This window comes from Lynx rufus, unplaced genomic scaffold (assembly GCF_022079265.1).
Source record: "Lynx rufus isolate CCGP_SWC_20201006 ecotype Redwood Valley unplaced genomic scaffold, mLynRuf1.p SCAF_6, whole genome shotgun sequence".
Lineage (NCBI taxonomy): Eukaryota > Metazoa > Chordata > Mammalia > Carnivora > Felidae > Lynx > Lynx rufus.
The window spans coordinates 81,997,150-82,022,953 of NW_025814878.1; the positions used below are offsets into that span (position 1 = coordinate 81,997,150).

Sequence of the window (25,804 nt, forward strand, 5' to 3'; positions counted from 1 at the left end):
AGCCCAAGCTCCTCCGCACCCGCGCGGATCCCCCACGCCGGGGGAGCTGAGCCCCGCGGCTCCCGGCCCCCCGCAGCGTCCTCGGACCCCATGGAGAACGCGCCCACCGCGGCTTCCTGAGTACGGGCGCCGCCGCCGTCCAAACTGCGCGCTGGGGTCTTCTAACTCGTCCCTCTCCGGGGCGTCCGAGAGGCCGGGGAAGAGCGCACTATGAAGTCCGTTCTGTTCAGCCGCTTCTTCATCCTCCTGCCTTGGATCCTAATCGTCATCATCATGCTCGACGTGGACACGCGCAGGCCAGCGCCCCCGCTCACCCCGCGCCCCTACTTTTCTCCCTACGTGATGGGCCGCGGGGGCGCCCGACTGCCGCTCCGCAGGGTTGGTCCCGACAGCGGCCCCGGGCGCCGCTGGGTGAAGCGCAACGAGTCGCGGCCACAGCCACAGCCGCGGCCGGAGCCGCCTCTGCCCACCATCTATGCCATCACGCCCACCTACAGCCGCCCGGTGCAGAAAGCCGAGCTGACCCGCCTGGCCAACACTTTCCGCCAGGTGGCGCAGCTGCACTGGATCCTGGTGGAGGACGCGGCGGCGCGCAGCGAGTTGGTGAGCCGCTTCCTGGCGCGGGCCGGGCTGCCCAGCACGCACCTGCACGTGCCCACGCCGCGGCGCTACAAGAGGCCGGGACTGCCGCGCGCCACCGAGCAGCGCAACGCGGGTCTCGCCTGGTTGCGCCAGAGGCACCAGCACCAGCGCGCGCAGCCCGGCGTGCTCTTTTTCGCCGACGACGACAACACCTACAGTCTGGAGCTGTTCCAGGAGGTAGCGGCCGGCCCGCCTCAGCTTGGGGGCGGGGGTGGGGGGACAGGGCCGGAGGGGGCCTTGGCCGGCCCGGCTGCAGCTGCACTTGTGAGTTCTCACTTCTCAGGGCCCCTTTCGGGACTACAGGTGGAGCGCGTTTCCGGGCCTCCTGCAACCTCCAATGGCCCTGGCTTCTTTACACTAGCGGGGGGGGGGGGGGGGGGGGGCGTTGGTAGAGTATGGAGGAGAGGACCACAGTGGCCCAAGGGAGGGAGTGTGGCCAGGCGCTTTGCAGTCCACCTGGTCCCGAGATTGAGCCCAGGGAGTAGCACAGGTGAGGCGCGGGGGTATTTCCAGGATCAAGACTGTGACTGGCTTGAGGATGGAGCCCACATTGGTGGGGGTGGGGGAGGCACCCAGCTCGGTGGGGAGGCAGGCTTAGTGTACTCCCGAGGCCTTTCAGCGCACACAGGTGTGATTCTGAGTCTAGAACCATATGGGGAGGAAGGTGGAGATGGTGACTAAAAAATCAGCCCAGAGACAAATTTCTCTCTTCTGGTCCTTTTGGCACAGAAATGGTTGTTAGTGAACACCGTGACTTCTTCGGGCTGTGTGTGTGGGTCCAACCTCTATCTCTTACTGCACCCCACAAAAGCCCTTTCCTATTCTGAAGATTTACTCTTTTTCAAGGAAACTCTCTGGTAAATGGGTTGAGACTGTTTTTGCCCTGTGGTTATGTCTTTTTGCAGCCCGAAGTATCAGGTGGACAGCTCAATTCTTTTTCTCGACCTTTCTCTAAGGCCTCTCTTCGGCGAGTTAGCCAGGCCACTCTTGTACCTGCCCATTTTATCCTGGTCCTCTCTGTGATGTCCTGGGTGTCACTGGTCCCCTGCTGCTGAGAATGCTCTCTTTTCCTTTGGAAGGCCTCAGGTGCGCAGAGCCAGCAGGGGATTAGGACAGGTGTTATTTCTTGAGGCTGGTATTTTGCAATCTATGTGTGTTGTGTTAAAAGAGCCCAGATTGCATGGTTTTCACTTTTCTTCCTTGTACACAAATATACCTGGAAAAAACAAACAAACCTGTACTCTTTGACTCTTCATGGGACTGTTACTTTCCTTTACCCAAAATTCCTTGACCTCCTGCTGGTTAGACTCCATCACACCCACCCCTCTAAGTAAATGGGACAATCTGCATGTCTCCTAAACATAAATGCCCCACATCTTCATCCTAACGTCTATTTGGCTTTCTTTTAACCTCAGGACAGGGTTGCTTTGTACTCTTTCAGTTTAATTTTTCTGCCTATATGGGTTTTTTTTTAAACCATTTTTTAAGGGCAGTTGCCACCTTCATTTCTATTCATCCTCTCCTTCATGAATAAAGGGACCAGTGATTGCTTTCCATCTTCTTCATCTTTTCCCAATGTAGGGCTTTCTTTTCATGTTTCTTCAGAAGAAATAGGTTTGACATTGTAGGGTGTAGTCTTTATTATAACCAAGATTAAAGATATCTGATTTTTTAAGGTGGGCTTTGTTTTTTTTTTTTAATGTTTATTTTGAAAAAGAGGGAGAACTTGCACACAAGTGAGGAAGGGGCAGAGAGAGAGAGAGAGAGAGAGAGAGAGAGAGAGAATCCCAAGCAGACTCTGCCATGCTGTAGGCCCAGAGCCCGCCTGGGGTGCTCATTCTCTCTACCTGATCTCTATCAGATCAGGATTTAAACTGAAAGCAAGAGTCTGACACTTAACCTACTGAGCCTGTCAGGTGCCCCAAGTTGGGCTTTTATTTTGATCCTGCTTACTCTTTTCCCAAAAGATAGGGTGGTTTGTATTCTGAAGCAAATACCTTTACATTAAATATACCATAATTTTGAACTCCAATGTCTTTTTCTGTGTGTCTTTTTTTTTTTTTTAACCTCCTACAACTTGGAAGTTGCCTTACCTGTAAATATGTGTAGTCTTGTGTAAGTAAAGTAATGCACATCATTATTAATCAACCTTTTAGGGAGATGGACTGTGAAGGAGGAGTGATTTTCTGTTTATCTCCAGGTTCTAGCCCATTGGTATAAGGTGTTAGATGAGCAGAAGAATTGGCACTACAGGCATTGAAACAATTCAGAACAAAGTATCAAAGTTTTTCTTTGATACTTCCCAAAGAGAAAGAAAGGCTTGGTGGGGGGTATTAAGCAACAAGAGAAGAATCTGTTGCTTCTTGCCACTGGAAAAAATCCAGTACATTTTTTCATTGGTCCATTGGAAAAAGAGAACATAAAAAGGAGAGGGTGAGGAGAAAAAAATAGTATTGGCCCAGAGGATACTATAAAGGGAAAAACATGAAAAACTTTACAAGACGCTAAAATTTTGTACAGTTGGAAGTAACGAAAAAAAAATCAAACTTATTTTAACTTAAGAGTATGTGCAACTCTTTTATGGACAGGTGCCAAGTATACAAAATATACGACAGAAGGAATGTTTAAAAAACGTCATACACATGATACACTTGAATTTAGATGCAGTAGCTCCCAGGGACCACTCCCAGGCAATAATTTCAAGACTAGTCCCTTTCTCTACCATCTCTCATCCTCCCCCACACACAGTGTTTTTGGACAGAGTAGACCTCTGTTCACCATGCATATATGTTGATACATTCAGTTTTCCTTTTTTGCAACACATTCTTTTGCTTGCAAGGTAAGCAATAGTGAACTCTCTAAAAATTCAGATTAGTGGGATTTATGCTTCCTTTGTTTCATACATTAATGGAATGGTTTACCTTCTACCAGTTCTAGGATCAATGATTCCATGTGGATTATAGCCTAGACATTGCTCTTGTGGAGAAAAGGTAGGACTAGATTAAACATCTAAAAACTGCAGCTCCTTGGGGGAAGGGAGGATACTGATAAAGGATGCTGTAGAGGTGAGGCATACGTATCTCAGTCCTTTATATTGTGCATACACACAAATTCGTTTTTAAGTAATTCACGGTACTTAGGGAGAGAATGTCCCAAGTCAGGCTTCATCTTTTATTCATAGTGCTTCTAATTTCCATGGTTGATGTTAATGTAGATAAGATAAAAGGGGGAGAATGAACCAGGTACAAATTAGCTCACTAAGCATTGGCTGCAAATGAAGGAAACTAAAAGATGAAAGGTCTCCAAATTAAATTACAGGCGCAACAGGCAATCTGTGTTCAATTATTTCTCCCTGGTAGCTGGAGTACTGCTTTCTTCTTCCATACAGCTAACTAATTTTCAGCCTCCCCTCTCAACTGAGCTGTGCTGCCAGGAAAGAAATATTTGCATTACACAATGCTACATTAACATCCAAATCCATTTGCAAATGAAACTCAGTGTGAGCAGTAGCCCCAGAAACTGGACTGTCCATTGGAGGAGATGGAAAGGGTTTTTTTTTTCCAGGTTTCCAGTATCTCAGCAGCTACTCCCCACACATCCTGTGGAATTGATGGGGTTTTACACTACAGATTACAGGTAATCCTGCCTGCCTGAACACCTTTCTCCATCTAACCCTCCGGAAAAGCTTATTTGTGAAGGATTTAAGCTACTTTAAGAAAAGTCTGCAGATAAATGTAACTCTGTATCCAGTCATTTTTTTTTTATGTTTATTTATTTTTGAAAGAGAGAGAGTGTGTGTGTGTGAGCAGGGATTGGAGCAGAGAGAGAGACACAGACACAGAATCTGAAGCAGGTTCCAGGCTCTGGGCTGTCATCACAGAGCCTGATGCGGGGCTCGAACCCACAAACCGTGAGATCATGATCTGAGCTGAAGTCAGATGCTTAACAGACTGAGCTACCCAGGCGCCCCTCTAGTCATATTTTCAATAACACTATTGATCAGATTTCTGTTCTTTACTTGAAAACCTACCAGTCTTTCCTGAGTCTCAAGCTGATGCTCTCGGGTGAAGTTGTTTTCACCTTTGGAAATCAATTGAATCGAAAAGTTAAAAAACGGCACTTTCCAAGCATGAGAAAAAACTTTAAAACTTTTAACTTTAAATTTAATGAGGGAAGACTAGAAGACAGGCCGACTGTGAGACATTTAAGGGGCACGTGAAAGGACTCCTTTAATGAGAAGGCATCTTGAAGATGCATTTCTGGCAAGCAGTGAACTAAAGAGGCCCTTTGTTTCGATTTTTCTGTTGGGTGCTATTAAGCTATTTGTGTGTTGATCAGGTAGAGGAGTTGAGGTTTAATTTTCTGTCTTGTTCCTTTTCTGAAGTCTCAATATGCTCCCCTCTTTATATGCGGCTTATTGGAGCCACAATGCAAAAGATACTCAAATTTACAACGTTTGGCACTTCCCTCCCAAATAGTAAATTCTGCCTGTGTTTCCTGAAAGGAGACGAAAGATCTACTTTTTACTTTTACCTTTGATACAGTTACTTAGTGTAGAGTAATTATCTTTTCCAAGTGAAAAAACCTAGAAGAATCTCTTAGATGTAGCAATAAAATGACTGTTTTTCCTGAAAGGCACCCTTTCGGTTTCATTTCTCCCCATCTAAAAGCATATTAGTAATCATGTTGTAAGTCTGATAAAACGTGAGAATTTTCTAAAACTGTGTGTATAAAACTACAGCCAATTTTCTTAGGCTGTCAATGTTAAATCTAAAGATTTTTCTGTATTCTCCCTGGGTTTACAGTACTTGAATTATGGTTATATTTTGAGTTTTCTATGAAGACCAGTTCTCATTTGGATTTTGATATTTTAATGGACCAGAAATAGCAATTTGGGTTTAAAAGACATTCTCTCTTCTGCCTCTTCCTATTGTCTTTTTCCATCCTTCTTTGTCCTCCAACCTACTTTTCACCGATTATCTTTCTTATGAATAGACATGAAGACATGTCTGGGTTGTTTGGTGCAATGAGTATGTGTCTTTTAAACATTTAGACTGTTGTCTCCTACTTCTTGGATACCATAGTGGGTGACTCCATTTTCTTCTGTCTACTCCACTTGCCCCTAAATTACAAGCTGGTAAATTTTCTCTTGTGTGAACAGTAATGGAATAGTAATTGCTTTTAAGGCATGCTAGAAAAGCAAAATAGAAGAACTAAAGTCAGTGGTCTTGTTCATTAACTATTCCAGGTGGTATTCAAGTAGTGCTTTTTTTTTTTTTTTTGGTACAGAATTCAATAATGTTCAGATACGTCTATTCAAACGTTTTGAACTCTGATGAAATATTTGCTCAGTCTGTACAGTTAACACATTGTATACTTGATTTGCAATGCTGTTAAAGTATAAGTTTTGCACGGATCTCAAGTCCTCCCCCCAAAACACAAATAAAATTGTTATACCAGTCCACAGATAGATAGGTAGGTAGGTAGGTTTAGAACAGATTTTCAATTCACAGAAATAGGCTAAGATAATCCATTGTTCATGCCTTATAGTTCTTGTGCACACTTTAAATGTTAACATACTCTTTACCATGGATACAAGCAAAATATAGTTGACATCAATTGAGCACTTAACTATGGGCCAGGAACCACCCTTAGAGTTGTATGTGTTTTAACTCAAATTTGTTCCTCACAACAGCCCCTGAGGTGGTAGTATTCTGTTCCTATTTTCTTTTTTCATCCTTCTGCTGATATTTAGATCTGAGTATAGTACTTTGGAGACCACAGAGATTTTTAAAAGTGCAGAATGAATCTAATGTAGTCATTTGCTCTGGTATAATTGGTATTCCTATTTCATAGTTGAGTAGAAGTATCTGGAAGTAACTTGAAAAGGTCATGCAGCTCTTCAGAGACAGGATTTTGAACCCAAGTACCCTGGTTCTAGAGCCTGCACTTTTGACTGTTCTAAAGCTCATCTCATATAACATGTACAGTCAGATGGAAATCTGACATTGTGGTAAGTAAAGCATTTGATGAACAGGAGTTTTCTAATATTGTTGCTGTCTCCTGCCACACTTAAACTCAGGTCTGTCTTCTTGGCCATATCACCTTATAATTTTCCCTTTTGATCTTTTTTCTCTAATATCATTTGATCTTAAGAAACTTTTATTTCACACTGTCTTATTTATAGACCATTTGATTTTTGTTATTTATTAAATTTTTTTAATGTTTATTTATTTTTGAGAGAGAGAGAGACAGAGCATGAGCAGGGGAGGAGCAGAGAGAGAGGGAGACCCAGAATCTGAAGCAGGTTCTAGGCTCTGAGCGGTCAGCACAGAGCTAGACTCAGGACTTGAACTCAGGAACTTAGAGATCATGACCTGAGCTGAAGTCAGACACTTAACTGACTGAGCCACTCAGGTGCCCTACAGACCATTTGATTTTTAAATTGTTTTTTTTTCAAATCAGGTGGAAACTGCTTAGTATATGAACTATAGTCTTGTATGTATGTGTATGTATGTGTGTGTATATATATATATATATGTATTATATAATATGAGTGCTTTTTAACAAATGTATTCTTATGAACAAGAAAGAATTGATTGTTTCTGCAAGAAGATAAAACATTAAAATTAATATTTTCCTCTCACTTGATACATACAGATCAGCTACTATAGCTACTGAGTGTATATCTTTTCCGGACAGGCAGAATTGAACGGAAGAATAATTTGGGGATGGAATGGGGATTAGGGACAGTACTGACTTGTTTCACATGGGAGAAGCTGAGGACCTGAGTCTATTTGAGCTGAAGCTCATTTGGGAGACAACTACTTGCTGGCTGCTCTCCCACGGAGGCTGAGGTAGCTCCTCCCTGGAGCACAAAAACGTACTTGTAGAACCTTCAGCCAATGTACTGGTGACACTGACTATTGATGGCCCACACTGTCAGGTTCACCAAACTGCTCCTTGTTGATAGAAGGCTTAATTTTCTTTTTAAAAAAATGTTTATTTATTTATTTTGAGAGAGAAAGAGAACATAAGTGGGGGAGGGGCAGAGAGAGAATCCCAAGCAGTCTTTGCACTGTTAGCACAGAGCCCGACACGGGGCTGGATCCCACGAACTGTGAGATCATGATCTGAGCTGGAATCAAGAGTTGGATACTTACCTGACTGGGCCACCCAGGCACCCCTAGAAGGCTTAATTTTCTTGTCTGATTTTTTTTTCTGGGATTAGGAATTTCCCTGGATTAAAAACAAAATGAATAAATCATTGGTTGACTCTTTTCGCATGTTAGGAAAACCTTGGAGATGTCTGTGTTGAGGGGCGTGATCATATTCTCTCCCACAAGTCAGATTATGTGGTCTTTTCCTCAAAAGAATTTGAAACTCAGTAGTCCCCCCACCCCCCACCCAGCCACCCAATCAATCTCCTCTAGCAATGGAAGGAGAACTTTAAATAGTAATGTATGTTACTATTACTACTACAGGTAGAAACTAAGACTTGTTCCTTCAGTCTGAAAGGCAGGTATTTGTAAGTTGTATCTTCATCTCTCTCATGAAAGCTGAGTGTGCTATATGCCGAACGTTCTTCATTAACAGAGATCTCTGTATCTAAGATAATTGCGTATTAGCAGTAATGGTATAGCACTCTGCAAGTTTCCTTCTACCTACTTGAGCTTAAACATTACCGCATTCAGAAGAGACTTGAATATACTTAGAACTCCCTCTCCTCCACTTAACAAACATTAACTGAACGTTTACTGTGTCCACTTAACAAATGTGAATTGAACACTATGTGCTAGGCACTGTGCTTTGTTAAGGCAGGGAGTAATACAGCTGTGAACAGAGAGCGTGCATCCCAGCCCTCACAGATCAAGTTTCTGGACTGAATGCACCCACTAAGATCTGTGCATGTTGAGAGAAATGCAGGTGCCTGGGAGTGTAAAACAGAGACGGCTAATGGAAAGTAGGTGGTGTGAGTGACTGTGGAGGAAGTGACATCTGAGCTGAGACCTGTAGGATGATGGATAGGGCCTAGTGGGTGACAGGGCATGGGGAAGAGGTCTCCAGGTGGAGGGAGCCATGGTTAAGAACCTGAGCAAAGAGGGTGTGTGAATATGCAGAGAACAGAAAGATGTCCTTGACTGCAAGGGACGAGCTGGAGCAGTTGGCAGCCACGTCCCCATCTCCCGCATATCGAGTGAGAGACTTAGTTCTAGGAGAAGAGTTACCATCCTCCCCAAGCCTGTCTTACGAAGAAAAGAAGTCTTCAGTTTTTGGTTTGTTCTTCTTTTAATGTAAATCTGTGGCTTTGAAAAGTGTGTGCAAAGCAGTGTATGGAGCATGTTTTAGTTTTTTCCTGTCCAGTTTTCAGATCACCCATCAGGCAAATCTTTGACCTTTAACTTTTTAAACAGATCTTTGATAAGGGCAAGGGAGTAAACTAGTAGAAAAACTATAAGTATTTGTACATCTAGTTGTACCAAGGCAGTGGTACTGTAGACTGTTGTGGATTCTTTATATAGTACCTAACCTCACATTATATAATGTAGTGTATGTTTTTCGGTTGACCGTTTCTTCCACTAGAATCTAAACTCCATAAAGGTAGCAATTTTCCTTTGTTTACTGTTGTATCTTTAGTGTTCAGAGCAGAGCCTACCATGTAGTAAATGCTCATTAGACATTTGTTGAATAAATGAATGAATTATAGGAAGCTTAGACGCTGAGGAACCCTCACAGAAGAGATCTGTTCCTAGAAAGGATCTCTGAACAGATTGTCAGATAACACTCTTGAAGTCTGTATTGTGTGTCCAGGATTATATTGAGCCTTTTAAGTAGTAACTTAAAGATAAATGTGGCCCCTATGCTGATTCTAAGAGCTTTCCTGCTAAAAAGGAGAGAGAGATCAGGTCCATGAATATTTGTGTATGTAGCAAAGCATTCCTGGCATTGCCCCTTCAAAGGGCAGGAGGTGTGTCAAGGTACGTGTGAACCAGTTAAGTGTTAGGCCTCTTCACACTTAAGAAAGGCTGGAGGCTGGTGGGGAGCTCAGGTATAAACTTGGGAGTTAAACAGCCCTGTGTTCAAATCCAGCTTTGCCACTCAGTGCTTGCATGGTTTTGGCAAGAGCTGTCTGCCTCCTGTGAGTGCTGTAAGTACTGACCTATCGGCAAGTTGTAAACGTTAGTTCTTTTTCCCTTGTTCTCTCCTCTGTGGGTGACTGCCCCAGTTGAGGGGTATATCACATAGCTGCTACACTGTTTTGTTGGTTAGATGCCTCTTAATACTGTTGCTGAGATCTGGACCATGTTTCTGGAGGCCTGGAGGGGAGGAGGACATACAGGTGTTTGACTTTCCCAAATTAGTCTGTGCCCAAGTGGAACTGCGTAAATTGGGTGTCTTAATTACACTACTGGGTGTCACAACAGTGATTCGAGGGACAAGAGTTAAATAGGGCTTGTCTACAAAGAGTCCTAGGAGGATGTGAGAGAGTAAAAAGCATCTAAAGAGTATTTTAGTTTGAGGGGAGGTGGAAGGCTGTTCTCCTGTGGGTTAGGAGGTCTGAGGCTGATTAATGTGTGTATGAAAGCTAGGAAGTTGGCCTACATGTAGCTCAGGGCAGGTCCTGGGTGTGATTTTTGTGTACTTTCAGTCCTGGTACCTGGCTTGGGCCCAGAGCATATTGCAGGACAGATTATTTCTGGCATGAATGATGGAATCAAAGAGATGGTCTGTTACAAAGGAAAGGGCAATTTAAAGGGAGGAATGCAATGAATCTATTTTTAAAGCACACGATTAGAAGCAATAGCTTGATTTTTAAGGTCATTTGCTGGGGGTGGGAAGGTTAGGAGAATTCCTCTTTCCAACACCTATTGCAGAAGGCAGAGGGGATCCCTTCTGACAGCATCACCTTGTGTGCCCAGCCCTCACCAGCCTTAACTGGGGACACTGAGCTGGCCTTCCACTGGTAATTCAACTGAGCTTGTTTCTTTTTTTCAAACATTTCTTACATTTTCATAAATAAAAACATTTTGAAGCTTATTTTCTGCCAGACTGGGGAATGTAGCAGTTGGAGCGGTGTGTGTATGTGTATGTATATGTGTTAAACCACAGGATCCCCTGATTGCCTCCTTGCCTGTGAGTGCAGTGAGGACTGTCCGTGTTCTTTCTTCACAGACCGTGCACCCTCCGGGTCAGTCTCTTACAAGAATCCTGGTCACACCCAGGGGTCTGGTGCAGTGCTCCTTACCATTTTCTGTACATACAATTCCTAAAAGGGTTTAGTAAAATTACACACTCTCAAGGATATTTTCAAATTGATGTCTAATTTTTTAAAATCACTTCAAGTGGTTGCAGAGCATGTGAGTTTTAGTGAATTATAAATACATTTGTTCATGAAAACTAATACATACAATGGATATTATAAATACTCTAACAGTTTTATATTCAACATTGTTTGATAAATATACTTTTTGGGGCACCTGGGTGGCTCAGTCAGTTAAGCATCTGACTTCGGCTCAGATCATGATCTCACAGCTTGTGGGTTCAAGCCCCATGTCGGGCTCTGTGCTGACAGTTCAGAACCTGCAGCCTGCTTCGGATTCTGTGTCTGCCTCTCTATCTTTCCCCCACTCATGCTCTTTCTCTCTCTCAAAAAAGAAGCATTAGAAAAATTACTTAATCAAAAACATACTTTTCAATAACAACTGGAAATTTTATTTTTTTCCTTTTTCTGTTTCCGTTCTCTGTTAGAATTTATCTTAGCATAACATTTTGAGGTTCAAAGTCCTTTTTTGAGTCTCTAGTCACACATATCTGCAGTAACAAAAATGATTATAGATGGAATTTAAATTTTTTTTAATGTTTGTTTTTTTTTGAGAGAGAGAGAGAGAGCACACACATGTAAGTGGGTGAGGGGCAGAGAGAGAGGGACAGCAGATCCAAAGCAGGCTCTGTGCTGACAGCAGTGAGCCGGGTGCAGGGCCCAGACTCACAAACTGCCTGAGAGATGATGACGCAAGCTGAACTCCTATGCTCAACTGACTGAGCCACCCAGGCGCTCCTGGGATTTAAATTTAAAAAAAAATTCCTATGGTTATAACCCTCAGTCTTAAAAATTCCTTAAGACTGAGTCAACACTACAATTAGTAACAGTAAACAAGTAATCAAAACAATATAAATGTCATGCATATGAGTACATATCATTTTTATAAAATTGTTGTAATAACAAAACCATAAATGTTGCCAATTTGGATAATTAACTCATAAACATAAAAGCTATGTTTATTGGAAATTGGTTTCTTAATGATATGGATGGGGCATTATGTTGTTGATAACTGTTCAGTGATGAATATTACTGATTGCTAGAAAGAGATGGAGTTTAGCATAATTATGTTCTCATTAGGTCAACCTTGTTTACGTAAAGAAGTAAATAAGATGGAAAGCATTTTTTCCTGTAGTGGTGTTCTTCAGTTTTTGAACTCTCAAGCTCGAAGCCAAAAACCATATGGTGATCTCTCAGCAAAATATATATATATATATATATATATATATATATATATATATATATATATATATGATGATCTATTGATGACTTTAGGTCTCTTTCAATTTTGTTGAAAGCAAATAATTAGAAACCTCTTGTCTTCCAAAGGGATTTATTACCCATTCTTTAGAGACTTTAACTTTCTCAATAATGACAATATTTCTAATTACCTTTGTTCAGTGCCCTAGAGGTTTGACCATGTTGGGACAGTACATTTAATATGATTCAGGATGGGTAGATGTTGGCCCTTTTCTGTGAAGTGGGAGAAAAGCAGAAGGAAGGAACCTGCCCCTCTACCCAAGAATTCAGGTGTAGGGAAACAGGTGGGAATGCTGAGGGCCTGGGAATTTATTCCCTTAAAGCTATCTGCTCAGATATTCCATGGAGAGTCTTTATATATATTCAGGGACCATGCACCCCCCAGTCTGAAAAGTGAAGTTTTGGTAAAAAAAGAACCCTAAGTTAGGAAGTGGAGAATGTGGAGTCCAGGGCTGGGTGAGCCCAAAGCCCTCATCTCTCACAACCTCAGGGGAACTTGACTAATGTTTTCTGATTGTTTGCTGTGCCATAGCCCCTACCCTAGACATTTGGATGTGTGCACTGCTGTTTAATTTTCAATGGTATCTATGAGGTGGCAACTATGATGACTATTTTACAAATGAGGAAAACCCTAGTATTCAGCTTCCTTACAGAGTCTGATACAAATGTATATAGTTGTTGTGAGATTTAAATGAATTGATCTACCTGTAAAGTGGGCAAATAGGGCAACTTCCCTATTCATTTGGACATCTGCTTCTATCAGAAGTTGATGGCCCCAGGAGCTGTGGAAAGGCTCCAGAAGGTAAAATGTCACAAACCCCAAGCCACCATGGCGGTACCAATTGTGACAGCCTTGGTGGCCTCAAGATGCTGCTGTCCAATGGGAATGAGAATTTAAGTATGGTCTATATGTGTATGTGTTGTTTATCATCTAAATAAACTTGGCATTGCAAGATTGAAATGCCAGTGTCATTTTTGAAGGTCAAGTGACAGTTTGGGGATATTTTTGTAACTTCGAAAAGTTCCTCAGCTACATCTGTTCACACTGGTGCAAGTGCTAGAGACCTCTCTGGAGAGTCTTTTTCTGGGGTGGGGGTGGGGGTGCTGCAGCCTTGCTTTGCAGAAAGTTCTATTACACACAGTCATCGGAGCTGGTGTTTGGGGCTCATGTCCTATTAATTGTTTTCATTTTTCTTGAATGGTTATATTTAACTGTTGGCCTATTACCTTTCTTTCCTGCTAGGCACACTAAAAAGACAGGCGCTGTGATTTTTAACTTTATGGTATTGTTTTCCTCTTTATTTAAGGATTTTTAAAAAGTTTTTATTTAAATTCCAGTTAGTTAACATATAGTGTAATATTAGTTTCAGATGTGCAATATAGTGATTCAGCACTTTCATACATCACCTGGTGTTTATCACAGCAAGTGCATTCCTTAATCCCCTTCACCTGTTGAACCCAGCCACCTCCCTCTCCCCCCCAACCCAGTTCCCATCTCTATAGTTAAGAGTCTGTTTCTTGGTTTGACTCTCATTTTTTCCCTTTTATTCATTTATTTGCTTCATAAATTCCACATATACGTGAAATCATATATTTGTCTTTCTCTGACTTATTTCACTTAGCATAATACTAGATAGCTCCATCCATGTCATTGCAAATGGCAGGATTTCATTGTTTTATGGCTAATATTCCATCGTTTATATATACCACATCTTATTTATCCATTCATCAGTCAATGGACATTTGGGCTCTTTCCATAATTTGGTTATTGTCGATAATGCTGCTGTAAACATTGGGGTGCATGTATCCCTTTGAATTAGTATTTTTGTATTTTTTGGGTAAATACTCAGTGCCATTGCTGAGTATATAGGTAGATCTATTTTTAACTTTTTGAGGAACCTCCATACTGTTTTCCAGAGTGCTAGACCAGTTTGCATTCCCACTGACGGTGCAAGAGTGTTCCCCTTTCTCCACATCCTCACCAACACCTCTTTTTTCTTGTGTTCATTTTAGCCATTCTGACAGGTGTGAAGTGATATATCATTGTGGTTTTGATTTGTATTTCCTGATGATAAGTGATGTAGAGCATCTTTTCATGTGTCTGTTGGCCATCAGTATGTCATCTTTGGAAAAATAACTATTCTTCTGCCCATTTTTAATTGGATTATTTGTTTTTTGGGTATTGAGTTTTATAAGTTCTTTACATGTTTTGGATACTAACCCTTTGTCAGATCTATTATTTGCAAATATTGTCTCCCATTCCAAAGGTTGCCTTTTACTTTGTTGATTGTTTCCTTCATTATGCAAAAGGTTTTTATTTTGATGTAGTCCCAATAGCTTATTTTTGCTTTTGTTTCCCTTGCCTCAGGAGACATACCTAGAAGTTGCTATGGCCATTGTCAAAGAGGTTACTGCCTGTGTTCTTTTCTTGGATTTTCATGGTTTCCTCTATCACACTTTGGTCTTTAATCTGCTTTGAATTTATTTCTGTGTTGGTGTAATAAAGTGATCCAGTTTCATTCTTGTGCATGTTGCTGTCCAGTTTTCCCAATGTTGTTGAAGAGACTCTTCCCCATTGGATATTCTTTCCTGCTTTGTCAAAGGTTAATTGACCATATAGTTGTGGGTTCATTTCTGGGTTTTCTATCTTGTTCCATTGATCTATGTGTCTGTTTCTGTGCCAGTACCATACTGTCTTGACACTATAGCTTTGTGATATAACTTGAAGTCCAGAATTGTTATTCCTCCAGCTTTGCTGCTTTTTTTGAAGATTGCTTTGCTCTTTGGAGTCTTTTGTGGTTCCATACAGATTTTAGGATTGTTTGTTCTGGCTCTGTGAAAAATGCTGATGGTGTTTTGATATGGATTGCATTAAATGTGTAGATTGCTTTGGGTGGTACAGACATTTTAACAATATTCCAATCCATGAGCATGAAAGGTCTTTCCATTTCTTTTTGTCATCTTCAATTACTTTTATCATTGTTTTATAGTTTTCAGAATATAGATCTTTCACCTCTTTAGTTAGGTTTATTCCTAGGTATCTTGTTATTTTGGTGCAATTGTAAATGGGATTGATTTCTTAATTTCTCTTTCTGCTGCTTCAATATTGGTGTATAGAAATGCAAGATTTCTGTACGTGAATTTTGTATCCTGCTACTTTACTGAATTTGTTTATCAGTTCTAGCAGTTTTGGGGTGGAGTCTTTTGGGTTTTCTGTATAGAGTATCATGTCATCTGTATCATGTCATCTGCAAATAGTGAAAGTTTGACATCTTCCTTGCTGATTTGGATACTTTTTATTGTCTGATTGCATGGCTAGAACTTTATTAATATGTTAATAACAGTGGTGAGATTGGACATCACTGTCTTCTTCCTGACTGTAGAGGAAAAGCTTTTTTTCCCCACTGGGGATAATATTAGCTGTAGGTTTTTCATATGTGGCCTTTATTATGTTGAAGTATGTTCTCTCTAACCTACTTTATTGAGGATTTTTATTATGAATGGATGTTTTACTTTGTCAAATGCTTCTCCTTCATCTGTTGAAATGATTATATGGTTCTTATTCTTTTTTTTTTTTTTTTTTCAACGTTTATTTATTTTTGGGACAGAGAGAGACAGAGCATGAACGGGGGAGGGGCAGAGAGAGAGGGAGACACAGAATCGGAAACAGGCTCCAGGCTCCGAGCCATCAGCCCAGAGCCCGACGCGGGGCTCGAACTCACGGACCGCGAGATCGTGACCTGGCTGAAGTCGGACGCTTAACCGACTGCGCCACCCAGGCGCCCCAGGTTCTTATTCTTTATTAATGTGATATATAACATTGATTGATTTGCAAATATTGAACCACCCTTGCAACACAGGAATAAATCCCAGTTGATTGTGGTGAATATTTTTTTGTTGTTGTTGGATTTGGTTTGCTAGTATTTTAATGAGCATTTTTGCTTCCATGTTCATCAGGGATATTGGCCTGTAGCTTTCTTTTTTAAGTGGAGTTTTCATCTGGTTTTGGTATCAGGGTAATGCTGGCCTCATATAATGAGGATTTGGAAGTTTTCCTTTTTTTATTTTTTGGAATAATTTGAGAAGAATAGGTATTAACTCTTCTTTAAATGCTTGGTAGAATTTGCCTGTGAATCCATCTGGCTCTGGACTTGTTTTTTGGGAGTTTTTTGGTTACTGATACAATTTCCTTGCTGGTTGTCAGTCTGTTCAAGTTTTCTATCTCTTCCTTTTTCACTTTTGGTGGTTTATATGTTTCTTAGAATTTATCCATTTCTTCCAGATTGCCAATTTGTTGACATATAGCTTTTGATGATATTCTCTTATGTGTTTGTATTTCTGTGGTGGTGTTTGTGATCTCTCGTTTCTTATTTGTGATTTTATTTATTTGTGTTCTTTCTCTTTTCAATAAGTCTGGCTAGGGGTTTATCACTTTATTAATTTTTTGAAAGAACCAGCTACTGGTTTCATTCATCTGTTCTACTGGGTTTTTTTGTTTCTATATCATGTATTTCTGCTCTAATCTTTATTATTTCCTTCCTTCTGCTGGATTTGGGCTTTGTTTGTAGTTATTTTTCTAGTTCCTTTAAGTGGAAGGTTAAGTTGTTTGAGATTTTTGCTTCCTGAGGTAGGACCAGATTGCTATCCACTTCCCTTTGAAGACAACTTTTTCTGTATCCCAAAGGTTTTGGATCACTGTGTTTGCATTTTCACTTGTTTCCATGTATTTTTTTTTATTTCTTCTTTGATTTTCTGGTTGAAAATTCATTCATTCATTGTTTAGTAGACTGTTGTTTAGCCTCCATGTATTTGTGGTCTTTCCAATTTTTTTTCTTGTGGTTAACTTGTATTTTCATAGCATTGTAAGAAATGGTGCATGATATGATTTCACTCTTTGTATTTGTTGAGGCCTATTTTGTGATCTAATATATGATCTATTCCGGAGAATGTTTCATGTACACTTCAAAAGGATATGTTTTCTGCTGTTTTAGGTTGGATGTTCTGAATAGATCTGTTAAGTCCTTCTGGTCCAGTGTGTCATTCAAAGCCATTGTTTCCTTTTTCCTTGTTGATTTTCTGTTTAGATGCCCATTGATTTAAGTGGGGTGTTAAAGTCCACTACTATTATTGTGTTATTATCAATTAGTTGCTTTATGTTTGTTATTGATTTGTATATTTGGGTGCCTTCATGTTGGGTGCATAAATATTTACAGTTGGATCTTGTTGGGTTGTCTATGATAATGTAGTGCTTTTGTGTCTTTATTTTAAAGTCTAGTTTGGGGGCGCCTGGGTGGCGCAGTCGGTTAAGCGTCCGACTTCAGCCAGGTCACGATCTCGCGGTCCGTGAGTTCGAGCCCCATGTCAGGCTCTGGACTGATGGCTCAGAGCCTGGAGCCTGTTTCCGATTCTGTGTCTCCCTCTCTCTGCCCCTCCCCCGTTCATGCTCTGTCTGTCTCTGTCCCAAAAATAAATAAACGTTGAAAGAAAAAAATTAAAAAAAAAAAAAGTCTAGTTTGTCCAATATGAGAATTGTTACTCCAGCTTTCTTTTGACATCCATTTGCATGATAAATATTTCTCCACCCCCTAGATTTCAATCTGCAAGTGTCTTTAGGTTTAAAATGGGTCTCTTAAAGGCAGCATGTAGATGGATCTTGTTTGTTTTTTTTTTTTTATTAATCCATTCTGACACCCTGTGTCTTTTGATTGGAGTATTTAGTCCATTTATAATTAGAGTATTGATGGATATGTATTTATTGCCATTTTATTGTTTTGTTGTTTCTGGAGATTTTGTCTGATCCTTTCTTGTCTTTGTCACTTTTGGTCTCCTTTGTACTCAAAAAAAAGTTATCTTTAATGTTTTTTTGGGGGAGGGGGGGCCTAGTTTAGTGGTCATGAACTTCTTTATTATTTTTCTGGGGAACTCTTTATCTCTCCCTTTATTCTGAATGAGCCTTGCTGGATAGAATATTCTTGCCTGCAGATTTTTCCCAGTCAGCACTTTGAATGTATCATGCCACTCCCTTCTGGCTTGCCAAGTTTCTCTTGAGAAATCTCCTGCCAGTTTTTCTCTTGAGAAAAACTTAGGGGTTTTCCCTTGTAAGTTAAGGATTTCTTTTCTCTTGCTGCTTTATAAGATTTTTTTATCACTATGTTTTGCAAATTTAATTGCAATATGTCTTGGTGTTGGCCTGCTTTCCTTGATTTTTGGTGGGACTTCTCTGTGCCTCCTGGATCTGAATGTCTGTTTCCTTCCCAGATTAGGTAAGTTTTATGCTATTATTTCTTGAAGTAAATTTTCTGCCCCCTTTCTCTCTCTCCTTCTTCTGTGACTCCTATAATATGAAAACTATTATGCTTGATGAAGTCACTGAATTCCCTAAGTCTATTCTCATGTTGCATAATTCTTTCTCTCTTTTGTTCAGCTTCATTCTTTTATGTTGTGTCTTCTAGGTCACTAATTCATTCCTCTGATACTCCCACTCTGCTGTTCATTGCATCAAGTCTGTTTCCAGTATCATTCACTGCATTCTTCATCTCTGATTCTTTTTTACCTCTTTTATCTCTGTGGTAATGGTCTTACTGATACTTTCTATTCTTTTTTCAAGTCCAGTGAGTATCCTTATGATTGTTTCTTTACATTCTCCATCGGACATGTTACTTGTATCTGTTTCTCTTAGAACTCTGGCTGTGGCTTATCTTGTTCTTTCATTTGGGATAAATTACTCTGTTGGCATTTTGTCCAGGTCTCTGCCTTTTTCTGTGTGTTAGAAAGCCAATTATGTCTCTTGCTCCTGAAAGTAATGGCCTTATCAAGAAGAGGTCATGTAGCACCCAGGGCCTGGTGCTTGAAGAAATGTCTCTGGTGTGTGCTGCATGCACTCTGTTGTTGTGTTTTGGCTACTCTACCTATCCTTCAGGCCAGTCTTCTGCAGAGGCTCTCCTTGCCTGCTATGGGCAGTGTTTGGTCCCTGGCCTGAATGTGGTGAGTTTTTTTTTTTAAGTTTATTTATTTATTTTGAGAAAGACAGAGATTGTGCAAATGCGGGAGGGGCAGAGAGAGGGAGACAGAGAATCCCAAGCAGGCTCCACACTGTCAGCTTGGAGCCCAATGTGGGACTTGAACTCACGAAACCGTGAGATCATGACCCAAGCCTAAACCAAGAGTCAGATGCTTAACCAACTGAGCCACCCAGGTGCCCCCCGCCTTTTAAAAAAATTTTTTTATGTAGTGAGTTTTAAGTAGGCATGCTCTGGTGTGCTTGTGAAATGAGAAGTGACATGACTTCCACAAGGACTGAGGCCATGCAGAACTCTCTGGTTGGGAGACATAGTGTGGGCAGGGGTTTGTGCTGGTCTTCTGCGGGAAGCCCTCCCCACCCTACCATGCTATGACTGAGGAAAACATGACTGAGAAGGTCTTTCCTACCTGAGCACAGGGGGTCAGGCTTAGTGTAAGCAAGTTAGGCAGCCAGTGTCTGCTCTGTGCTGCTTCCTGCAGGTGGCTCTGTGTGCTGAGGGGCAGAGGAAGGAAACGGCACCAGCCAACTCCTTTGTTCCCAGAGAGGGGTCTCTGAATCTGCCTCTCAGGGACATGGTCTGAGAAGAGCAAATAATCTTTCCACTCAGTGCCCCAGGAATTCTTCAAATGGCTGTTTCTATACCATGTGCTCCCAGGTTATTTGCCTAATGAGGGCTATCTCAGCAAGCCCATTGACTTCTAAATCTCCAGGCTTTAAGACCCACTGGTTGCAAGAACTCATGAAATTTAGCCCCTCTTAGCCAATGGCTTTGGGGAAACATCTCCTTGTGTGTTACCCTGTGTGCTCCTCTCCCTCTCACCCTTTTCTATGACCATGGCTCCCTTCCCTCTGTAGCACCTGGGATACCTTTCTCCCCTAAAGTACACAGCTCTGCACTTCCTACTTTTTTTGATGTGGCCTTTTCTCTCCCTTTAGTTGTGGAGTCTGTCAGGCCTCGGGTTGATTTCTCTGTTTGAGGATTTGAACAACAGAAATGTGGGGTGCCTGCGTGGCTCAGTTGGTTAAACATAGACTTCGGCTCAGGTCATTTCAGAGTTCATGAGTTCAAGTTCTGCATTGGGCTCTGGGGATAGCTCAGGGCCTGGAGCCTACCTCAGATTCTGTGTCTCCCTCTCTCTCTGTCCTCCCCTACTTGTGCTCTGTGTCTGTGTCTCTCTCAAAAATAAACATTAAAAAAATAAAAACATAAACAACTGTTAAGAAGTTGGGTGGTTGGTGCTTGTGGTTTCTGGGGGTGATAATAAGGTTTTTATAGCAATCCTGGGTTTCCTCTGAAAATCAGTTGATTGTCCTGTAATTTCAAATCTAGGTGTTCATTTGGTTGGCTCTTGTAAATCCAGTGACATTTAAAAGTAAATGCCTATTCTTGGTTTCTTGTTATCTCTTATCCCTAAATGTGAAGGGAAATGGGAAAGAAGCAAAAATTGAATATACATAAAATTTACCGTTTTAACTATTTTTAAGTGTACTGTTCAGTGGCATTAGGTACATTCGCTTTATAAGCAACCATCGCCTCTGTCCATCTCCAGACATTCTGTGACATTCCAGAATGACAGTCTGTGTCATTCCAGACTGAAACTCTGTACCCATTAAATAATAAGTCCCCTTTTCTCCCTCCCTAGTAAACTATAATCTAGTTTCCCTATGAATTGGACTATTCTAGATACCTTATATAAGGTAAAAATCATACAAAATTTGTCCTTTTGTGTCTCGCTTATTTCACTTAGCATAAAATGGTCAAGGTTCATCCACATTGTACAATGTATCAAAATTTCATGTCTTTTTTTGTGTGTGGGGGTTGGCGATTGTGAGTGCTTCTTGGAACGTTGTTGTGTGGATATTTGTTCGTTTCTGCTTTCAATCCTTTTATACATATATAGACAAAAATGGAACTGCTGGATCATATGACAAGGCCATGTTTAATTTTTTGAGGAACTTATATACTGTTTTAGATAACAGCAGCACCATTTTACATTCCCACCAACAGAGGAAATGCAGGTTTGAATTACTCTAAATCCTAGTTAATGCCTGTTATTTTCTGTTTTTTTCTTTTGTTTTTATAATAGCCATCCAATGGGCATGAAGTGGTATCTCATTGTGGTTTTGATTTGTGTTTTCCTAATGATTAGTGATGTTGACCATCTTTTCATGTGCTTGTTCACCATTTGTGTATATTTTTTGGAGAACTGTCTATTCAAGTTCTTTGCCCATTTTTAATTCAGTTGATTTGTGGGTTTTGTTGAGTTTTAGGAGTTCTTGATAAATTATGTATGTTAATCCTATATCAGATATGTGACTTTCAAATATGTTCTCCCGTTCTTAGTGTTGCCTTTTTATTTTGTGTCCTTTGCCCTAAAGTTTTAAATTTTGACAAAGTTTATTATATTTTTTCTTTTGTTGCCTGTGTCCTAGCCAATAAGTTGTCACCAAATTTATTGTCATAAAGCTTTTCCCCTGTGTTTTCTTCTGGTAGTTGCATACTTTTAGCTCTAATATTTAGATAATTAATGTTAATCTGTTTTGAGTTAATTTTTGTACATAGTGTTAGGTAGGGGTTCAACTTAATTCTGCATGTGAGTATATAGTTTTTCCCAACACCATTTGTGGAAAAGACTGTCCTTCCCTCATTGAATGATCTTGGCACTTTTGTCAAAAATGAATTGACTATACATGTGAGGGTTTATTTCTGGACTCTCTTTTCCATTAGTCTATATCTGTATGCCAATACCACTAGTTTGATTGCTATTGTTTTGTAGGAAATGTTTTAATCAGCCTTTCAACTTTATTCTCTTTCAAGATTGTTTGGGCTACTTGGGGTCCCTTGAGATTCCAAATTAATTTTAGGAAGGATTTTTCTATTTCTGCAAAAAAAAAAATTGTTGGGATTTTTATAGGGGTTGCATTAAATCTGCAAATTTTGGGCGGTAGTATTTGGCATTTTGACAATATTGTATTTCAGTCTGTGGACATGGGATGTCATTCCATTTATTTATGTTTTTAATTCCTTTCAGCAATGTTTTGTAGTATTCATTGTACAAATATTTTGCTTACTTGGTTAAGCTTATTCTTTTTTAAATTTTTTTTTCAACGTTAATTTATTTTTGGGACAGAGAGAGACAGAGCATGAACGGGGGAGGGGCAGAGAGAGAGGGAGATACAGAGTCGGAAACAGGCTCCAGGCTCTGAGCCATCAACCCAGAGCCCGACGCGGGGCTCGAACTCACGGACCGCGAGATCGTGACCTGGCTGAAGTCGGACGCTTAACCGACTGTGCCACCCAGGCGCCCCGGTTAAGCTTATTCTTAATTTTATTCTTTTGATGCTACCTGTTAGGTAATAAATTAGTTTTGGTTTCTGTCCTAGATCTGAAAAAAATGCTACTTATATACTACTAATGGAACTGAGGGAAACTTTAGGTATACATAGCTGCATAAAAAGATCTTAAAAATATGATAGGTCATAGAAAAATGGGGAAAAATCTGTTCTGCAATACCATTTATGTATACTTAAAATACCATTCACAGAATGTTATGTGTTTCACAAGGACACACACAAATGAATTAATTCAGGGTTTTCTGAGTTGTGTTCCATAGAACAATCTGGTGCGACATTTCTAGGCATGATTTTAAATGACTTGTTTCTTACTCACATTTATATCCAGGATGACCTCAAACATGCATCAGAGGCTAAACTTCTAATGTCTGAAATACAAAAGGAAGGGCTCCCCTTATTCCAGGCCTGGGTTTGTAGAATTTACCTAGTACAGTTTTTCTTGGAAAAATAGATGTCTTCTTAAACATCAAAGAAGAGTTTTCCTACTGACAGGTCCCAATATCTATGCCAAGGTTGGAACATCTTTGCCCCTGAACAACAAGTGATATCATTGACAGTGGACTCTAATACAGCACTTAGTAATATACCAGAATCATAAGTGCTTTAAATGTTTTAACTCCTTTAATCTTCAGAACACCCTCTGAGATGCTACTATGTTGTTGTGCACTTTTATGTGTGCAGAAACAGGTTTACAGAACCTTACAAACTTTCCTGAGACCACAGAACTAGTTAGTGGTAGAATTGAGTTTTGAATGCTGAGAGTTGGGTTCATAGATCTAACTTTTCACTTGTTTTTTTCTGTATTGTCAGTTTCTAATCTATTGTTTTGTTTGGCTCTTTTATTTTCTTTTGTATTTCATTTTCTCTTTTTTTTTTTAGTTCATTGAGATAAAAACTTAGATTTTTAATTTTTTATCTTTCTAAAATATGCTTGAAGCTATATAATTCAATCTGAGAAATCTCTGAATTGCATCTCACAGATTTGATGTTGTATTTTCATATTGTTCCCTTCAAAATAATTTCAAACTTCTATTGATTTATTTTTTCATATTTTTCTATAATATTACCAATTGTTTAGTTTCTAAGTTCTTAGAGTTTTTTTTAATCTTTGGTTCTGATATCTAGATTAATTTTTAGTGGCTTGAAAACACAATGTAGTTTTACCCAGTTGAGAGTTATTGGGATTTGTTTTATATTCTAGCATTCTGTTGTTTGGGGGCTTGTTCCATGTGTACCTAAAAAGGATGTTTATTCTAAAGTTGTTGGGTATAGAGTTCTCTATATGTCACCTGAGTGTTGCTGAAGTTCTTTCAATCTCTTATGATATTTAGTGTTCTCTATCAATACGAAGAGTGCTATGTTAAAATTCCTGATTATGACTTTGAATTATTTCTTTCTTTAATCAAAGTACAATTAACATACAGTATTAGTGTCACGTATAAAACTCTTTTTAAAAATTTGAGTATAGTTGACACACTGTTACATTAGTTTCAGGTGTACAAGATGGTGATTAACAATTCTGTACATTACTCAGTGCTCACCAGTGTAGACCTCATCTGTTTCCAAACATTATTAAAATGTTATTAACTATATTATGTTGTAATTTTCATCTTTGTGACTTATTTATTTTATAACTGAGAGTTCATACCTCTTAATCCTCTTTATCTATTTTCACCCATCTTCTCACCACCCCCACTCTGGCAACCACTAGTTCATTCTCTGTATTTAATAGTCTGCTTTCTTTGATCATTTTGTTTTTTAGATTCCACGTATATGTGAAATCATATGGTATTGGTCTTTGTCTTATCTCACTTAGCCCATTATCCTCTAGGTCCTTCCATGTTGTCAAAAATAGCAAGATCTCATTCGTTTTTGTGGCCAGTACTCCATTGTATACATATACCTGTCACCTCTTCTTTAGCCATTTATCTATCAGTGGACACTTGGATTGCTTCCATACCTTCACTGTTATAAGTAATGCTGCAATAAATATAGGGGTGCCTATATCCTTTCAAATATATACCTGCTTTCTTTGGGTAAATACCTAGTAGTGGGATTACTGGATCATATGGTATTTCTATTTTTAATTTTTTGAGGAGCCTCCATTCTGTTTTCCACAGTGGCTGCACCAACTTACGTTCCCACCAAAGTGCACATGGGTTCTTTTTTCTCCACATCCTTGCCAACCCTTAATATTAAGCATTCTGAATAGTGTAAGATAATATCTCATTGTGGTTTTGATTTGCATTTCCCTGATGATTAGCTGATGATTGAACATCATTTCATGTGTCTGATTGCCATCTATAGGTCTTCTTTGGAAAAATATCTCTTCAGGTCCTCTGCACATATTTTAATTGGACTGTTTGGTTTATTTTTGGTGTTGTGTTGTTTGTTTGACTTTTTTTTATATATTTTGGATATTAACCACTTATTAGATATATCATTTGCAAATATTTTCTCCCATCCACTAGGTTGCCTTTTTGTTTTGTTGATGGTTTCCTTTACTTTGCAAAAGCATTATATTTTGGAGTAGTCCCAATAGTTTATTTTTGCTTCTGGTTCCTTTGCCTAATGAGGTCTGTCAAAACAAATGTTGCTAAGGGTGATGCCTAAGAGATTCTGCCTATGTTTTCTTCTAGATGTTTTATGGTTTCAGGACTTGTTTTTAGGTATTTAATCCATTTTGGGTTTATTTTTGTGTATGGTGTAAGAAAGAGGTCTAGTTTCATTCTTTTGTATGTTGCTGTCCAGTTTTCCCCAGCACCATTTATTGAAGAGTCTCTTTTTTCTGACACTGTATATTCTTGCCTCCTTTGTTGTAGATTAATGGGGACTCTATTAAGTTCTGTTGATATTTGTATCTGTTTTTGTGTCAGTGCCGTATTGTTTTGTTTATTTCTTTGTAGTATAGTTTGAATTTGGCATTGTGATACCTCCAGTTTTGTTCTCTTTTGTTGAGATTGCTTTGGCTGTTTGGGGGTCTTTTGTAGTTCCCGTACAAATTTTAGGATTATTGTAGTTCTGTGAAAAATGCTGTTGGGTATTTTGATAGGGATTGCATTAAATGTGTACATTGTTTTGGGTAGTATGAACATTTAAATGATACTAATTTTTTAATGATACTAATTTTTTTGTATGTCTTACAGTTTTCAGGGCATAAGTTTTTCACCTCATGATTTAATATATTCCTAGTATTTTATTATTTT

The 25,804-nt window shown here is 39.8% G+C and overlaps 1 protein-coding gene across 1 annotated transcript in view; it reads left to right on the forward strand.

Moving 5' to 3' along the window:
• The first annotated feature begins 210 nt into the window (after positions 1-210).
• Positions 211-25,804, forward strand: part of B3GAT2 (beta-1,3-glucuronyltransferase 2) — a 91,357-nt gene continuing 65,763 nt past the window's right edge. The window contains exon 1 of the mRNA XM_047103214.1: positions 211-819. Within this exon, the coding sequence (XP_046959170.1) occupies positions 211-819 (609 nt within the window). The remainder of the gene's footprint in view (positions 820-25,804) is intronic.